Source organism: Microtus oregoni, unplaced genomic scaffold (genome assembly GCF_018167655.1).
Source record: "Microtus oregoni isolate MIOR12 unplaced genomic scaffold, Mior012 000000F_ref0000247, whole genome shotgun sequence".
NCBI classification, from domain to species: Eukaryota; Metazoa; Chordata; class Mammalia; order Rodentia; family Cricetidae; genus Microtus; species Microtus oregoni.
The window spans coordinates 79,906,423-79,924,990 of NW_024543059.1; the positions used below are offsets into that span (position 1 = coordinate 79,906,423).

Consider the following 18,568-nt stretch of genomic DNA (forward strand, 5'->3'; position numbering starts at 1 on the left):
GGATATTATTTAATTCAGGATCTACCATTATGCAAGTAGTATTTAAGGGCTGTTCTCTTAAAACTGCTTAAGGTAGGCTTTTTTTTTTTTTAAAGTTTTTGTGCGCGTGCACACGCTCCAAGCTATCTGGCGGTCAGAGTCAATCCTTCACAAGCCGGTTAGTGTTGCAGTAAAAGAAGCCCACACGCATACCTCAAGTTTTAAAAACCCAGGGCTGACAGGTAGATAGTTGGTTAACGGGAACAGGGACGAAAACTTTCCTTACGGTCAGTAAAAACCTGATCTCCTAGGCAAGAGTCAAGACTTGAGAAGCCAGGCAGAAAACGGCGAACCGCCCCCGACCACCTCAGCATCCTCATTGGGCCTCGTCCTGTGACGTCATATCACCGGCGTCCTGGAGGCGGGACTTCCTCGCTGGGTCCAGCCAGTTTCGGACGCGCCGGAAGTCCCTGCTGAGGGACTTACGAATCTTCCCGTCGGAAGCTGTGCGAGACCCCGTGTTTCCTGATTCGGGAGGAGGGCTTGTGTTTCCGCGAGCGCCGGGGCGGTCGGGGCGGTGAGGAGCTGGAGCTGGGGCATGGACAGCCGCCTGCAGGAGATCCGGGAGCGGCAGAAGTTACGGAGGCAGCTCCTCGCTCAGCAGGTGTGCGGCCGGGTGGGAGGGCGGCTCAGTGCGCGTGCGCGGCCGCCTGTGTTTCCCGCCCTCCCTGGTCGGTGCACGGTCTTCTGACAGGGTCAAGGTCCTTTGCCCCGAGACTTTGATACCCTGGTCTCCCCACGTTCTTAGCTCCGGCAGGCGCAGTGCCCGTCGGAGTCATCATGGAGAAGACCAGCCAGTGCCCGTCGTGGGCTTCGCGGCCCCGTGGCTGTGGGCAGCCTCTTTGGTGGTGGGGATAGACGTGGTGATTGTTGACAAGGGCCGGTGGCTCGTTAGCCTCTGCGTTTCTCTCCACCACTTCCGCGGTGTTTCGTGTCTTGCCTTTCTTCCACTTCAGCCTCACTTTTTTTTTCTAAAGAGTTATTTTTATCTCAAAGTACGGGGCTTTGTCTGTGTGGGTATGTGCACGTGGGTACCAGCCTACCGAGGTGACAGAAGGTCGGATCTGCCTGGACCTGGAGTTATGGGTGGCTATGAGCCTCCTGGTGTAGGTGCTGGGACTTGAACTCAGGTCCTTTGGAAGAGCAGTGCACGCTCTTGGTCGCTGAGATATCTCCAGCCCAACTTCACATTCTTGAGATTTTTTTTTTGTTGTTGTTGTTGTTGTTTTTGGAGATGGCGTTTCTCTGTAGCTTTGGAGCCTGTCCTAGAACTAGCTCTTGTAGATCAGGCTGGCGTCGAACTCACAAAGATCTGCCTGCCTCTGCCTCCCTAGTGCTGGGATTAAAGGCGTGCGCCACCACCGCCCCGCTGAGATTGATTTTGAAGGAAGTTTTGTATTTTCATGAGCTCATGTCCAGAGACTCATTGGAAGCAAACAGAGAGTAAAATTTAGATTCCACCCTAAAACACAATCTCCCGGAGATTAGTGTTTGAATCCTTACTTTGTAGGTATTAGAAATAGGAGGGAAGTGTTATAGTTACTTAGCAAAACAAGGAATGGGTTTCCAAGATTCTTGCTTCCCCCGACCACTCCTCACTAGAGAATTAGCTGAGATTTGTCTCTCCAAATATTAACTTCCAAACTTTTCGCTTTCATTGGAGCTTGTGGATGAGTGTGTAAGCACTTGCCTATTAGTGGCAGACTACACGTCCAGAGGGTACACATTACACGTTGTTTTTCCTGCAATCTGAGGCCTTTTTCATTGCACCATACAGACCAATATAAGTGGAGGGAAATGTGCAACGCTTTAATGAGGCAGCTTGCTAAATCCACCGCTGTATTGGTTCCTCAGAGAACTCGCAGAAGAAAAGGCTTGTCTTGTGAGAAACACTCCAACTACCCTCGGACCAAAACGAATTAGAGATTTTATAAAGGTTTTGAAATTGATGAGCATTTCATATGGTGGAAGAGATATTTCATTGGAGAAATGAGGGCAGGCATATGAATTGGTAGATTAAGAGAATATTTTGTTGTTTAAAGTCAAAGATGCTAATTTGCAGCATTGATGTTTTTGTATGCCTTTTCTCTCTGGAGCTAAAGGGACCACTAAGTGCAGATTTTCTCATATGTTCTTATCCTTAATACCAAAGAGTTCCTCATGCTATTCTATGTCCTTGGTCTGACTTGGAAAGTTTTCCATGAATTGGTTCTGTTCAGCTTAGCCTTTGTTTACAGAATTTCCCCCGTGGCCACCCAAGTTGACATTACCATTATTAAGCTATTAGTTAATTTTGTTTAAAAGTTTGCCTTAATAAAATTGAATAAATTTTTGTGAAAGCATGGGATAGTTTATGAATCAGTCTTTATGAAGTGCTTTGCATTTTTTGGTTATTGCTACTACTGCTAAATTGTGTTTTATTCAAAATTGACTAATCTTAATTTCAAATATAGCCAAATACATAAAATATTTTCCATCTGACAAAGTCTTTCTTAGTTAAAATGATCTTCTAGTTCACTTACAGTTTATTTTGCAACCCTACTGATAGTGTTATGAGAGGTGCTGCTTTTATAGAATATTTGATATATTAAAGTTAGCAACACATTTTGCAGTATATGAATAGTGCATTGTGATCTAACTTTGGGTTTTTGCTTCCTAGTTGGGAGCTGAAAGTGCAGATAGCATTGGTGCTGTGTTAAATAGCAAAGATGAGCAGAGGGAAATTGCTGAAACAAGAGAAACTTGCAGGTATGTGGAGCAACTGCTTTTTTTAGTGACATGTTTATGGTGTGAAAGGATATTTTTTTTAAAATTGTGACTTATTCGTGGGGGTTATTTGGGGCAGGGAGAGTGAGACACCGTCATGCTGTGTACCACATCCTGGCCTTGCAGCACTTTTGCCTGAACCACATGAGAACTGAAATCACCTCTTGTGGGTTTTTTTTTTTTTTAATGAACAATTAATTGTAGATATGAATGTGTTGTTAGGAAAATTGTGAAAATGGAGATTTGGAAACAGTTTTTTGTTTTTTGAGACAGGGTTCCTCTATGTAGCTTTGGAGTCTGTCTTGGCAGTAGCTCTGTAGACCAGGTAGGCCTCAAACTCACAGAGATCCGCCTGTCTCTACCTCTCAAGTGCTGGGATTAAAGGCATGCACTGACACCGCCTGATGAAAACAGTTTGAAATATGAAATATTTACTTTCTAAAAACATTAAGTTCCCATTTATAAAGTAGGTTTAAGTGAAAGTCACACTAATAATTAGCTTATATACCATAAGTAATGTTAAATTATAAATCATAATTTTTATGAAATTATAAAAGAATATGATTTAAAAGTGGTATTTATTTAGTAATTCAGAAAACATTTTATAATTTTTAAAATTTTAGTTTATCATATTATCATTTTTGCTTACAGAAGATAGTATAAAATATATATAAGCTAGTATGAAGGATACATAATTTAAAAGTTTCTTTTCAGAATACAGTTTTTATAGTAGCTTATTTTTTTATTTGGCTGTCTTATAAAAGTCAACTACAAATTATTGCCCCTGACTTTTTAGCAATAGTTTATAAGCTGAATAAATGTTTATTTAACCAGGAAACGTTTGGTTTTGTTCCTCTAACTTGTTACTACTATAAGCAGATCTATATGCATCTTTTGTATTCTCTTGTGTGAAAGTTGCAGTTTACTTTTCAGGGCTTCCTATGATACAGCTGCTCCAAATTCAAAACGGAAGTGTCTGGATGAAGGAGACACAGATGAAGACAAAGTGGAAGAGTATAAGGCAAGTAGGAAATAAGATGGTTTTATGCGTAGTTGAGAATGAAACCCTTCTAATAGATTCATCTCATTTGGAAAGCTTAATTTTAAGATGTGCTAAAATTCTTATGAGTAACATTTATATTTTTAGTTAAATACTTGTATCAGTTTGCTCATTTTATGTACAAGTATGTGACTTACATATGATTATGATATAAAACACAATATAGTTATGGCAATAAAACTCTTTCAGAACAGCAAGAAGATAAATCTATCATAAACTTTAGATGACAGAAATGCAGCAGATTTTGAGGGGCTGCAGTAGTCACTTTTGAGTGACATTATTCCATATTAACAGCACAAGATAGTATAATTAAAGGATTTCCACAACTCATGGGCTCCAAAGCAGCCTTATGACCATTTCCAAAAGAACCCAAGCTAAACCTCACTTTTTTTGATTTAATATAATCCTTTATTAATATTTGAGAATTTCATGAAGGTGTACAGTGTATTTTGATCACATTAACCTTTAATTATTCTGCATCCATTGCACCTCCTACTTCTCCATCCCCCTCCCAACGATATAGTCACATTTAAAACCAAGAGACTAGTTTGTGCTGCCCATAGACAGATGGATGTGTAGCTATTCACTGGATCATGGTTAACCTACCAGGACCCACACCCCTAAAGAAAGGAGCCTTCCCCCCAAACAGCACTCAACTCATAATAGCTCCTTAGCTAGGGATGGGGACTCATGAGCCCCTTCTGAGATGGAATGTTGACTAACTTGACCTTTTGTAAGAGTCCGAGCTGCTGCAAGGTCATGAGTACAGCAGACACTGATTCATCTCGGTCCTCCACAGCCTCTGGCTCTTAGAATCTTTCTATTCCTTTTCTTTTTTCTACTCTGTTCCCTGAGCCTTGGGGGCAGGGTGTAATATAGATGTCCGTTTATGCTGAGTATCCCACAGACTTGACACGGTGACCAGTTGAGTCTGTATTAACCACTATCCACTTCATAAAGGAACCTCTCTAATGAATAGTGAGAGCTACATTAATCGGTAAGTGTAGAACTAACCTTAGAGGGCAGTTTGATCCTGTGTCCCCTTGGTTCATCCTGGGGCTCGTGTTAGGGTTAAGAGTTACAGTATCGGGTTTGCATTTCCTGTGGTGGAGTGGACCTTAATTTCCATCAGAAATTGGTTAGTTACGCTCATAACATTCATGCCATGATTGCACCATATACATACCTTGCCAGGCCAGTCGTTACTGTATCGTGAGGTTCACAGCCGGATAAAACTGAGTTTTCTTTCCCAGCAGTCTACACAGCACTTTCTAGCCTTATAAAACCTAGCAGCAGGGAGGAAGCCATGTGGTTAGTACTACTTGGTTTTTCCATGTCTTGTGACTTGAGTATGTGCACCCTTTGCGATGGCACCATCAGGTTCTGGTGGGTGACCAAGAACAATGGCAATCTATTTTGGGGGGGCCTTTTTGACACCTCTGTCTCAAGAGAAGGTATCCCACAATGGTACTGGGAATTTTATTTGGCAGCCCATAGCTTCTGGAAGGCACATTTTCTTCTGTGTAGGGTAACTTGAATTAGCTCCTTTTTCTATGTGTCAGTGTATTTATAGGTCTTATAAAATAGTAGATTTCTTTATGACTTTTTCAGACAACCTTAGTGCTAGCTAATTGGCCACACACACACACATACACACACGCTCACAGATATATACAGTCCCCTCTCAACCCCCTACACAGCAAAACCTGAGTTTGGTTACCAACATATATCCATAGGCACCTTCATTCATGTATACATTCCAACATACAGGCATGCATACTGACACATGATTAAAAATAATAAAAACAGGGCTAAAGAGATGGCTCAGTAGTTAAGAGCACTTGCTGCTCTTGCAGAGGACCTAGATTCAATTCCCAACACCAATGTGGTGGTCACAGCCCTCTTTAACTCCAGTTCCAAAGGGTATGAGGCCCCTTCTGACCTCCGAGGGCAAAACACTCATCCATAAAATAAATCCAGCAAAAATTTTTTTAAGAAAAGTAAATCTAAAGACTTTAATGCTATGCTAGGATAACTATATCTGAGGCAAATAAATCACACTGAGCCTTAAAATGCAATCATTAAATATAGAGCTGGAGAGATGGCTCAGCGGTTAAGAGCATTGCCTGTGTTCTTCCAACGGTCCTGATTTCAATTCCCAGCAACTACATGGTGGCTCATAACCATTTGTAATGAGGTCTGGTGCCCTCTTCTGGCCTGCAGGCATACACACAGACAGACTATTGTATATATAATTAATAAATAAATAAATAGAATTGCAGTTACAATATTTATCTCTACTTTATCTTTAAAAAAATAATTAAATATAGACCATATATAAGCATGTCTCTGCCTCCTAAGCGCTGGTATTAAAGGAGTATGCTACCACACCCAACTAAGTGTAAATGTTTTCTTAATTTTCCCTTTTCAAGGATGAACTAGAATTACAACAGGAGGAAGAAAATTTGCCATATGAAGAAGAGATTTACAAAGATTCCAGTACCTTTCTTAAGGTAAAATAAAGAATTTTTCAGTCTTAAAAGCCATTTACAGTTAAGATCTGTGCCTGAAAAGACCTAGCTTGCCTTGGGATGTTTTCAGTTTTTGAGATCTCAGTGTTAAAATAAAGATCTTAAATTATTCATGAAATATTCTTCTGATATATAGATGTTTAGTTGTGATAATGGTATATTCATACCAATAACTGTTGATAAATAATGTTGTTTTTAGTTGTGTTTTCAAATATTAGCGCTTTTTTCATTCTGACATAATTTGTACAGCTTCATAATAAAAACACAAAGTTAGTATATCTACCATTGGAGTGCATACTGTGTATTTAATTTTGACCATTTCTTTAGGGAACGCAGAGCTTAAATCCCCATAATGATTACTGCCAGCATTTTGTAGACACTGGACATAGACCTCAGAATTTCATCAGGGATGTAGGTATGTCAAATTTATTTGGACTGTTGTGCTGTAAAGTATTGCTGCATGCATGTGATTTATGCATTTTGTAGATTATTTCTAACAAAAGTTTTTTTTTTCAGACTTAACGTCCTACTTCGGGTCTCAGGGCTTCAATTCTACCTTCCTCTTCTTTAAGCAATGCTATGTCTCTAATTTTTTTATGTAGTTTGTATACCTTATAATTAATCCATTGAGATGATATAATTCAGTGTTCTTTTAGTGCATACAGAACCTTCTTGGCAACCTTCACAGCAATCTGTTATAAAACATTTGTTTCTCTAAGGAAGCTCTGTACCCATTAGCAGTGGGACCACATTCCTTCCTCTAACCTGCCCCTTGGGCTTAACCACTAATCTACTTTTTTCTTTAAGTTTGGCTAGTTATTCTCGGTATTTCATATAATTAAACTCATACAACATGGGGCCTTTTGTGATTGGCTTTTTTGACTTAGCATAGTGTTTTCGAAGGTTAGTAGTGCTGTAGCATATAGCACTACATCGCTTTATTCCCCAATAATAGTCCATGTGATGATCAGTAAATGTTACATATACATAGGCTTTATTTATTCACTTAGTTTGCAGTAGATTATAGTACTCGCGTAAAAAGTATTGTGCGGCATGCACTCATTTTTCTCTGACAAACACCTAGGAGTGAAATTGATGGGTCACATAATTCTTTTAATATTTTTTAAGTGTATTCTGTGTTTGACTTTTTGAGGTATTACTGCCAAAGTTTTTCAAACCTGCCATGCCCTTTCACATTCTTTACATTCTTCGTTACTGTCTGGGTTTTTATTACAGCCATTCTAGTGGATGTTGAGTATGCCATGGTGGGTTTCTGTTTTGTTTGCTGTTTTGTTTTTTGGTAAACTTTTTAAATTTTAATTTATTTTCTGTATATGAGTGTTTTGCCTGCATTTATGCCTCTCTTTCTCTTGCATGTCTGGTGCCTTTGGAGGCCAGAAGGAGGGCTTCAGGTCCCCTGAACTGGAGTTACATTTCATTGTAGTTTTGAGCCACTGTGTGGGTGCTAGCTCCTATAATCTTTCCACTCCCTCTTGCTTGATTTTCCCTGAGCCTCAGGTGTAAGATGATGCTGTAGATGTATCAGTTGGAGTTGGTCACCCATTGTTTCCTGTGCTCTGCCTTTTGGATCTAGTCTCCATTTGTTGCTTTAAAAAGTTTTTTTTAATGTGGGGGTAAGAGTCACTCTGACCTGTGGGCATCAAGATAAGTTTACAATACAGTCAGAAATTATACTGGTTTAGGAAATGACAGCAGTAGGTTCTCAGGCCTGTGACCTCCAGTCACAAGAGTTGACCAGGTTTACTGTACTAGGCTGTTGGTCACCCCATAATGAAAGTGCCACTGTGGTACCACTGGGGATATTTCACTAGGCCAGTCATTGTTGTGGTCATAGGCTTTAAAGCTAGGTAGGACTACCATTTGTCCTCTCACTCGGCAGCTTGAATAGCACCTTCCAATGCTACCAGAGCCATCCTCTGGGCGGAGGCTTCCAGGTCAGGCCCAGCTCTATTCCTCCAAGTCCTGTGTCCAGAGTATGTGTTGTCAATCGGGTCTTAACTTAAAGTGTAGAGTAGGGTGCTGCACGGGAGCTGTTTTGTGCATCTTTCTTTGTTTTAAGATGGTCTCAGTGTATAGCCTAAGACAACCTAAACATTCTGTTTCCCAAGTGAACATCCTTTTCCTTAGCCTCTGAGTAGCAGTGATCACAAGTTTCTGCCATCAGACCCTCATTCTGCTGTGATTTTATTTATAGTTTCTTGGAGACTAATGGTAACCTTAGCATTCCATAGGCATATTGACCCACTTAAATATCTTTTAAGGAATTGCCACATATTTTGCTTATAATATACATTTTTTTACCTTTGTCTTATTGAATTAATAATTCTTTGTATTTCTATATATGCACACATGATTTATAAGTATTTTCTCTCATTCTGCTAGTTGTCTTTTTAGTTTCTTGATAGTATCCTTGTAGCATAAAATTTTAATGTGATATAATTAAATTCTGTTAGCTGTCAGTTATGATTCGTCACTCCTGAAGAATTAATTTAGATGTGATTTTTATGTATTGTTTTTTTCTCAGTAGTAGGGCTTGAACTCAGGGCCTTATATATGGTAAGCAAGTTTTATTTTATCATTTTGAGACAGGGTCTGTGTAGGTTACTGGACTGACTGTGAACTTAATATGAGGCCCTGCCAAGCCTCCAATTTGTGGTGCTTTTGTTTCAGCCTGTTCAGTGGCTGAGATTACAGAACTATACCAACACTCCAGACTCTGATTTTAATGTTATTGTAAGTAGAATTTAGGGATAGCATTAAAAAGTTACAATCAATTGTATACTCATATTTGAATATAGACTCATCTCTTAAGATACTTGATTTGCCAAAATAAAGAAATATATGTATCACACTGTTATAAATTGAGAAGAGTTTATTGTGTTGATGTATTTTGAGTCAACTGGAGATTTGAATTAAAACTAAGAACTAAAATACCTTATGTTGAGGCAGCAAAACAAACAAACAAACCTAGTAGATATTTTTTATGATAGCATGATAGAAGATACCTAATTTTCCCAAGATCTTAATGCCAAGAAACAAGGAAGAAGGCTGATTGTAAATCTCCATACACCAAGCAGGACACCTTAACCTTAGATCTGTTCATCAAATCATCCAGAAAGACAGGTTTCAGATTGCTTCAGGTTCTACCTTCTGTTTTGTAGATAAGGGGATGATTTATTCAAACCTGATAGCAGAATAATTTTCAAACTTTTTTATTTGAAATGTAACCCAAATCACCAACTGATGGAGTTTACAAACATTTTCACTTTTATTCTTCATGTTAAAGACTGTTTTACTTAGGTGTATGTATTTGTGTGTGGGTATGTCCATGTGTCCCCAGAGGCTGGAAGAGGGTGTCTGGACTTACAGGCAGTTGTGAGCCATCTGATGTGGATGCTGAGAACCCAAATCGGGTCTTCTGGAAGAAGCGCCGGTGCTCTTACTGCTGATTCTTCTCTCCTGCCCCCAAACTTTTAGTTTTTAAGTTAAGATGTCTATGTAATTTATTTTTTTATCAGTGTTTCTTATGTATGGGAAACAAGAATAAAAATGAATTGCTAGTTTTAATTTAAAGTGATGGTCAAGGAAGACTCATGACTTTTGTATTCAACAGTGGTAATTTCAGCTGAATTGAAATTTAGATTTACTAATTTTTCCTCCTTAGGTCTAGCTGACAGATTTGAAGAATACCCTAAACTTAGGGAACTCATCAGACTAAAGGACGAGTTAATAGCTAAATCAAATACTCCTCCTATGTAAGTCATTTGTTGCTTTTTCTTTCTTACTCTGATTTACAGTATCAGTATGTTTATTCTGTAACCTAGTCTTTCTTATTTTAGTAAAATGTATTATTTTGAAACTCTGGTGCTTCTTGTTTAATTCTCTAGGTAATTTGGGAGACTTGTGATTTCTGCCTCAGAGTTTCCATCTGTAAGGTGGAAATGCCTTGCTAGGGCTGGTAACATTTGAAACTGCCTTAAAAAGCCTGACTCATGATGCTCTGCCGTACATTCTTGCTTATGAGTTGGGAATCACTGTATTACTCTCTACTCAGTAAAGCTTGTTGGGGGCAAGTTTGGTTCTCTACCTGTTGTCTCTTGAATGACAGGAAAGTGTTTGCCCTTCAGAGATGGCGATGGCTTCACTATAGCCTGTGATTTTTTTTTTCCAATCTAAGCATTAAAAGCCCAAGCCCTTAAAAATAAAAGAAAAAAATACTATATTTAAAGTATTTTGAATTGGGATGTGAGATGGCTCCATGAGTAAAGGTGCTTATTGTCTAGTGATGCATGCCTGATGACCTGAAGGAGAGAACCTATTGCATGAGGTTTCCCTCTGACCACTACATGAACACATGGCCTGCCCTTCCCCAGTAATAATATGTTATCTTCAAAATGTTATCTTCCAAAGTATATTGGACTTAAAATATTTATATACTGTGTAAAAATAACCTTATTAAAGGCTAATAGTAATTTTCATTAGTGTGACACCATTAGTATAAACATATTAATGAACAAGTTCATAAAAGGAAATCATATAATTATGTCCATATATAGACACTCCTAAAGGAGGACTTTGAAACTTAGATGTCAGTTTTCTAACCTAGTTAAATAATGATATGCGAGTGCAAATAATAATAATATATAAAAATCAAAATAGATTATAGATCACATGTGAGTGTAGATTTCAGTATAAAAATCAATGAAGACCATATTCTTTATACATGGAGAGTAATATGCTTTTTACTTTGTTGTAAATATGTCCATGTCCTAAGGAAGATGTTGATTGATGATATAAGGTCTGCAATAAAACAAAAGACCTGCTGAAGCTGTTTAGTCATTATCTCATGGTTATCTTGTAAATAATGTTTAGCAATAATTATCCAATAATATTGGGTAAGGAATTTCCTTCATTACCCCCGGAGATATTTCAAAAGCTTTTCCCCCTCTGTTAGGTACTTACAAGCAGACATAGAAGCCTTTGACATCAGAGAATTGACACCCAAATTTGATGTCATCCTTCTGGAGCCTCCTTTGGAAGAATACTATAGAGAGACCGGCATCACTGCAAATGAGAAGTGCTGGACGTGGGATGACGTACGATGAAACTTGATATGACGTACTTACCTTTCAGATGAATACCTGCTATTTGATCAGAAAGTGGAGTTACGAGTACAGTGCACTGTGGCTTCTTAGTCTTCTGTTTGACAGGCATTGAGGTTTTCAAGGTTTTAGTACGTTAGTGAGATTATCTGATTAACACGTGAGCTGGACTAGAGTGCAGTATGAAGACAGGGATGGCAAGAGACTTTCATTACTTACCTGTAAGAAAAGATTCCTGTAGATACCTGGGTACAAGGGGGCCTTGTACTTCAAACACCCAAGCTGTCTGCGGCTCAAGCATATGCCACCACACCCAACTTTGCATTCTTTTAACCTCTGACTGTTTCTTTTATAATCTCTGTAGTAAAATCCCATCATTCTATAATTGCATTTTTCTGTCAACTCTTTCTCTTGAACACATATGAAAATAAGTATATGTGTGTATGTTTTTGCACGTGTATGAGTGGTGCTTATATATGGAATAACAAAGCAGCAGCATATCTAAGTAACATCTGTAGAGATCCCAATAAGTCTCAATAGTTATTCTTTGGATTTATGATAAGTGGGAAACTTTGTGCTCTATTATTTTGGTTCCTTTTAGATTATGAAGTTAGAAATTGATGAGATTGCAGCCCCTCGGTCATTTATATTCCTCTGGTGCGGTTCTGGAGAAGGACTGGACCTTGGGAGAGTAGTAAGTTGGTGTTTGTTGTTTTGTCCTCAGTTCCGTTTCAGGTGGCCTCTTAATTTCATTAGGGGGAAGATAATATGTTTTCTAGGCTACAAGATTCATGTTCTTTGTCTTTGGTTTCTGAACTAGTTTAAAAATACTGAGAATTAAAAATGTAAGGGCCTTTATTTTGAGATATATCACGTTATATTTAGTCAGTGACAAGAAAAGTAACTAATTCAATGTTTGAAAGACATTAACATGTATTATGCCTTTGCTGCTTCTTCTGTCTGCACTAGCTCAGAATTGTGATGCTCTGAAATTTGACATCCCTCTAGAAAATTTTTAAAGATTTAATTTTGAAATTATTTCTAGTGTTTACGAAAGTGGGGTTACAGAAGATGTGAAGATATTTGTTGGATTAAAACCAATAAGAACAATCCTGGGAAGACAAAGACTCTAGATCCAAAGGCGGTTTTTCAGAGAACAAAGGTATTCCTTTTTTACTTTTTTTTTATTCTCATTCTCTCAGACTTTTCTAAATTACTATATATTATGAAACTAATTTCAGTGGTAAGGCTCTTCTTATGCTTGTAAAGTAGCATGAGCATTACAACATGAAGTGTCTCCTTCATGATCTTGGACCAGTGTGCTGGAAAGTGGGTTCCTGTATATTGTAAGCTGATATGATTCCAATTAAGGTTTTGCTCTGATAGAGAAGTAGTTCTTCTCTAAGCTCAGGAAGAAGAAATGACTGCAGTCTTCAGTAGGTAGCATCATGTTTGTCTAATCTTACCTTTTTCTATACAAGAACCCTGAGACTTCTGCTGCAGATGACTCTGTCTCGCTAGTGTAAGCTGTAAGCCTTTGCATGTTACACTTTGGAAGCCACTGGAAGGAGCACCTGTCTTACTAAGTCTTCCTTGAACTAGATCATGTACATGACAGGATTTAGAACATCTCCAGGTTGGTGAAGCTGTGGAATTGCTGAGAGGGAGGTGTGCCTGGAAGCAGCCTGGGATTCAGTTCTGTCCTCCTTGTGCTGCTTCTTTAATGCGCATGCTACTTTACAAGCACAAGAAGAGTCTTACACTGAAATTCGTTTCATTTGTGTCCTCCTATCTGGCTAGTTGAGCTGTGCATCCTTTTATAATAAACATGCTGTAGGAAGTGAAGCACTTTTCTTAATTCCATGAGCCACCCAGGCAAACATTTGAACCCAGGAGGATCATTGCAACCTCTAATTTGTATTTATATTCTTAATTCATATAATTGGTCAGAAGCATATGACTTTGGATTCATACCCAAAGTTGGAGTTCCATCTTTGGGTCATATGCCTTTAACCATTGGGGTCTGTACCACTGAGGTAGGTTGTGTCATAATTGAGTTGACGTGGAGCTAGAGTAGGGAAAGCGGAGAACTACGTGGTTTGGGAAACCGCAGCATACCTGTGTTGGAAGTGAAGTAGGACTTTGAAAGAATGTAGGAGTGGGGAGAAAGGTTTTTCCCATTTACTTGACAGTTGCCTGACGGCCAAGGACTAGGCTTTCCTGTCATGATTTTTATCATAAAACTATATTCAGAGATCCGTAGAAATGAAGTTTGTTTCAGAATTGTTTGGGGACATTGAAAACAATAAATGCCATGAAACATGATTGTTGGTAACGAGAGTTATTTTCACTGCTCTGTTATAGGAACATTGCCTCATGGGGATCAAAGGAACCGTGAAGCGAAGCACGGATGGGGACTTCATTCATGCTAATGTTGACATTGACTTAATTATCACAGAAGAACCTGAAATTGGCAATATAGAAAAACCTGTAGAGATTTTTCATATAATAGAGCATTTTTGTCTTGGAAGAAGACGTCTTCATCTATTTGGAAGAGATAGTACTATCAGGCCAGGTGAGACCTCAGTTTTGAAAAAGATAGTTTTATCATTCTTTGAGATGCAGTTTTAAAATAATAGGACATAGTGTTCTGTAAAATAAAAGTCTTACATGTTGATTCTTCTTCTCTATACATCACCTGTGAGCATCTTTATCTTAACAAAACTGAGAAGTCAGAGATTTCCCTTATACTCCCTGCCCCCTACACATGCATTGCCTCTCGCATTGTCAGTATTCCTTCCATAACTATACAAAGTCCGTAATTTATGGTAGGTTTGGTGGTGGTGGTGGTGGTAGTGTGTATTAACCACTGTAATGTTACACTGAGAACGTCTACTGCCTAAAAAAAGTCTTCGGTGTTCCACTTAGTTTTGGTTGACAGCATGTAATTATTCACATTTTTGGGTATGTTTATATACACATATTGGGACAGCAATGCTTCTGTCCATGTGTATATTAAGGTCAGGGTAATTGAAGTATATATCACCTCAGTTTTTTTTGGATTTTTTTGTATTGGGAACATTTGAAGTCGTCTATGCTCTTTTAGTTATCACTAATAGTTAAACTATGCATTACTATGCAATGGTCATGTACGCTTTACTGTCGGTTCTGTGTACTTTCCATCCCTCACTCTTACCTGGCCTTTTGTAACCACTGTTCTAGTCTCTGCATCTTTTAGATGCACGTTTTGTCTTTACGGATGAGTGAGAATATGTGGTATTTGTTCTTTGCCTGAATTATTCCAGTTAACATAATGCCCTCCTGTTCCATTACATTCAGTCATGGAGTTTGATTCTTTTTGTATATGTGGCAGTCACTTTATCCATTCATCCATCGCTTCTGTAGCCTGCTTGTGTGAACAGTGCTACAGTAAACAAAAAGACTTTCTGGTTTTATTTCCTTTAGATATGTACCCCAGGAGTGGGAGCTTTGGGTCATTCTAGTGTTCAGAGAAGCCTCCATACTGTGTTCCATAATAGCTGTTCTTTTGTACATTTCCATCAGTAGCATGTGAGAGTTCCCCTGTCTCTGCAGCCTCTCCAGCCATAGGAATTTCTGACTGGGGTGAAATGATACCTCATTGTGGTTTTGTTTTCTTGGTTATTAATGGTAGTGTGCATTTTTTCATATCCTTGGCTGTGTGTGTATCTTTTAAGAAAAGTCATTGCCCATGGAAAGATGGCGTGAGGAGCAGCATTGTTGTGCTTAAATTCCTAGGACCTAAGAACTAAGGATATTTTCTTTAAGAGAAAAGCAATTTTTTTTTTCAAGACTTAATGAGAAAGCAGGAGCCCTATTTTCAGATAAGTAGGAAAGATATATTTATATTCTTTATTAAATCTTAACCCAACCCAAACTTGTTATATCTTAAAATATTTCTCATTAGTGGTATTCTAACAATATACATGGATGGGAACAGTGAGGGTGATGCTTCACAAAAGCTGTACTCTAGAATATACTTATACTCTAGGATAAAAAGCAAGGATATGCACCTGACCCCTGCTACCTTGTGACCATGGCTGTTGTACATTCTGTTCGGGGGGGGGGGGGGCTGTGTGGGTACTTGAGCCATCTTTTAAGAAAGTGTTGACGATTTGGACTAGCCCCTACAGGGCCAATAAAAGAGAAAGGAGATGGAAAAGTCTCATCTGCCTTTCTCTTTTTTTTTCAGGCTGGCTCACAGTGGGACCGACGCTTACAAACAGTAACTACAATGCAGAAACATACGCATCCTATTTCAGTGCCCCTAATTCATACTTGACTGGATGTACAGAAGAGATTGAGAGGCTTAGACCCAAGTCGCCTCCTCCCAAATCCAAGTCTGACCGCGGTGGTGGAGCTCCCAGAGGTGGGGGAAGAGGAGGAACATCTGCTGGCCGTGGTCGAGAAAGAAATCGATCCAATTTCCGAGGAGAAAGAGGAGGCTTTAGGGGTGGCCGTGGAGGCACACACAGAGGTGGCTTTCCACCTCGGTAACTTAAGGACACTTAACAATATCCCCTGTGACTTTTGTTGTGGAGACTTCTTTAGAACGGACTCCCAGCTTGCACTTGGCTTTAGGTTCTCATGCTAACCCCACCCCACCCCACCCCCAGGTCCTTGCTGTGTCACAGAGACTGCAGTTGTGCTCAGGGTAGGTGAGTCACGTGCACGCACCAGGACAGAGTGGAACACTCAGATACTGACATGACTGATTCCACAATATTTTGGCTTCTTGGAAATAGGTAAGCAGGGGCTTCTGCATCTCAGGATCATGACAGGAGTCAGTGCCGTGTTTCCCTTGCCATGGCTTCCACAGCTATGGGAGACTGGGGACCTGGGTAGAACACACTGGGGGCAGGTGGTGAGCCTCTTTGGGGCCCTTAACAGTTAGTTTCTTGTTGAAACACTAAAAAGATGTAGAGCATTTCCCCTTTACTTTTAAACCCTAAAACAGACCTTTAAATACCATTTGAGTACTGAAGACTCAGAGAGATAAAACAAATCACTTTCTTCCAGATCAGGAACTGAGGGGTGCTGGAGCCCTCAGGATAGGTAAAGGAAGAGGTAGAACTTAGTAGATTTAAAAAACAAACCAAAAGCTTATCATAATGGAAATTGTGTAGCTGCAGGTGACCTATAATCATGCTTCTTAAGCAAAAGAAGGCACATACCCAGATTGGAGGGCTGAGGTGTAGACTTGATCTTGAGCAGACCTTCTGAGATGATTGATGTTTCTTAACAAAGGTGAAAACAGATTTTCTGGGGGGTTGATTTAAACATTTTACAGAATAAATGCTTGGTGATGAGGAAATGACATGTTTCTTAACAAAGGTGAAAACAGATTTTCTGGGGGGTTGATTTAAACATTTTACAGAATAAATGCTTGGTGATGAGGAAATGACATAAATCTTTAAAGTTGCTAACGAAAAAAAGTTATGTAAAAGCAATTACAAAATACCCTCAAGAATATACCTTGGGAAATGGAACTGCTGTTGCCTTTTATTAGAACAGTGGTGTGTTTGTCTCCATGGGGCTGGATGTCACTGGCTGTGGAAAGCTGCATGCTGTTGTCTTTCCACACCTTAACTCCTATGTGATGGATTTGGATATGCCAGATGAGATGATACATTATTGTTCTTGCTAACTCCTTTTTTTACTTTGCTATAACTTTTCTAATAAAACTTTAAAACTTTGAAATTTGAGTTTGTTTTCCTTAAATACAGTTACTGTTGTTACCTAATGGAAAGGGCCTGACCTAAAGTGAAACTCTTCTTTTGGATTGCATTTGAGTTCTATATGACAGCCCTATGGAACACAGTTTGAAGGACTTACACTTTAAATGCTTGATGAATTTGACTTTCTCAACCTGCTGCTTTCTAGTACAGACAACCTTTAGATATCACAGGTGGTTAGAATGTTTGCTGTGCTGTGATGGTGTTTTTAATTAAAGTAATTATAGATTACCCAAAAGCAAAACTGTATGCCTGATTTGATCTGTAAGGAGAAGGTAGGGTTTAACAGTGGGTTCCTAGGCGATCTGACCAAGGAATCCTTTCCTGCCATAGATGCTCCCTCAGAATCTCATGTTCTGTGTTCTGGGCATAAAAAACAGTGGCAATCTGGTGTTCACTTGGTCTAGGCTCCTGTCAGATGTTAATAGTTCATCTCACAAAGAGAGAGTAGTTTTTTGGTTTTGTTTTTGTAGTTTAGAACTTAGACCCACAGCTCATCTTATGTAGAAAAACTGTAAGAGTAGAGTTGGTTGAGGAAAGAAGGTAACAATTAGAATTCATCCATTTACAGCTGTGGTGGTGCACACCTTTAATCCTAGTACTTGAATGGCAGAGGCAGTGGATATTTGTGAGTTCATAGTGTCACAAAGTTCTCTGAGAACAGTTTTAGTTGCTTCAGTTGTTCGTCGACTGTAAAAGTTGTGACATATCTTTATGTTTTTCTATTTAAAGTTTCCAGAGCCACGTGCCTGGCTGACAGCACTCAGCTCCAGGTGGTGTGGCCAAGGTAGTGCTCCTTTACAGCAGGAACCGTTCTTCCCAGTCTTATTTCAAAGGATGAGGAGTAGGAGGCCCAAAGTGCTTAGGCTTTATGCTCCACAGTGAAGTAGTTGATAGTGGAGAGTACTGTACCCAAGCAAAGCTGCGTCCTCTTCTGTTAGGGCAGCTTATGGAGATGGTGGTCAGGAGTAAAACAGCTTGGTTGTGAAGGGTAAAGCTGACAGACTGGAAGTACGAGGGAGGCAGCTCACACATTCAGAGTTAGGCAAGGTCCCTATTGCAGTGACTGCATGGACCCTGTGGCTCTGGTGAACAGGGGAGCTACCTTTTGAGCCCTGTGTGGATGGAGAAACTTAAACCACATAGACCCATTCTGCTAAAGCTACATAAGGGCCACGAATTATTCTCACTTAAGGTCACCTGTGGACAGAGGTGAGATAGATTGTCAGAGCTGTCACTAGGAGCGAGTCTAGCCTATGTTTTTATACCATCTTA

General features: G+C 39.4%; 1 protein-coding gene across 2 annotated transcripts; it reads left to right on the plus strand.

Annotated features, from left to right (window-relative positions):
* Positions 1–386: 386 nt before the first annotated feature.
* Mettl14 (methyltransferase like 14) lies at positions 387–17,258 on the plus strand. Of its 2 annotated transcripts, XR_005974945.1 has the most exons (12): positions 387–643; positions 2,699–2,787; positions 3,739–3,826; positions 6,298–6,378; positions 6,724–6,811; positions 10,082–10,172; positions 11,372–11,513; positions 12,121–12,213; positions 12,565–12,681; positions 13,884–14,094; positions 15,751–16,805; positions 16,893–17,258. XR_005974945.1 is itself a non-coding variant. In XM_041659580.1 (11 exons), exons 1-11 carry the CDS (start codon positions 578–580, stop codon positions 16,053–16,055), a joined length of 1,371 nt encoding a protein of 456 aa, XP_041515514.1. In that variant the 5' UTR covers positions 387–577; the 3' UTR covers positions 16,056–17,258. The 2 variants fall into 2 exon arrangements, 1 of the variants encoding a protein (XP_041515514.1); XM_041659580.1 differs by having other exon boundaries at positions 15,751–17,258.
* The last annotated feature ends 1,310 nt before the right edge of the window (positions 17,259–18,568 follow it).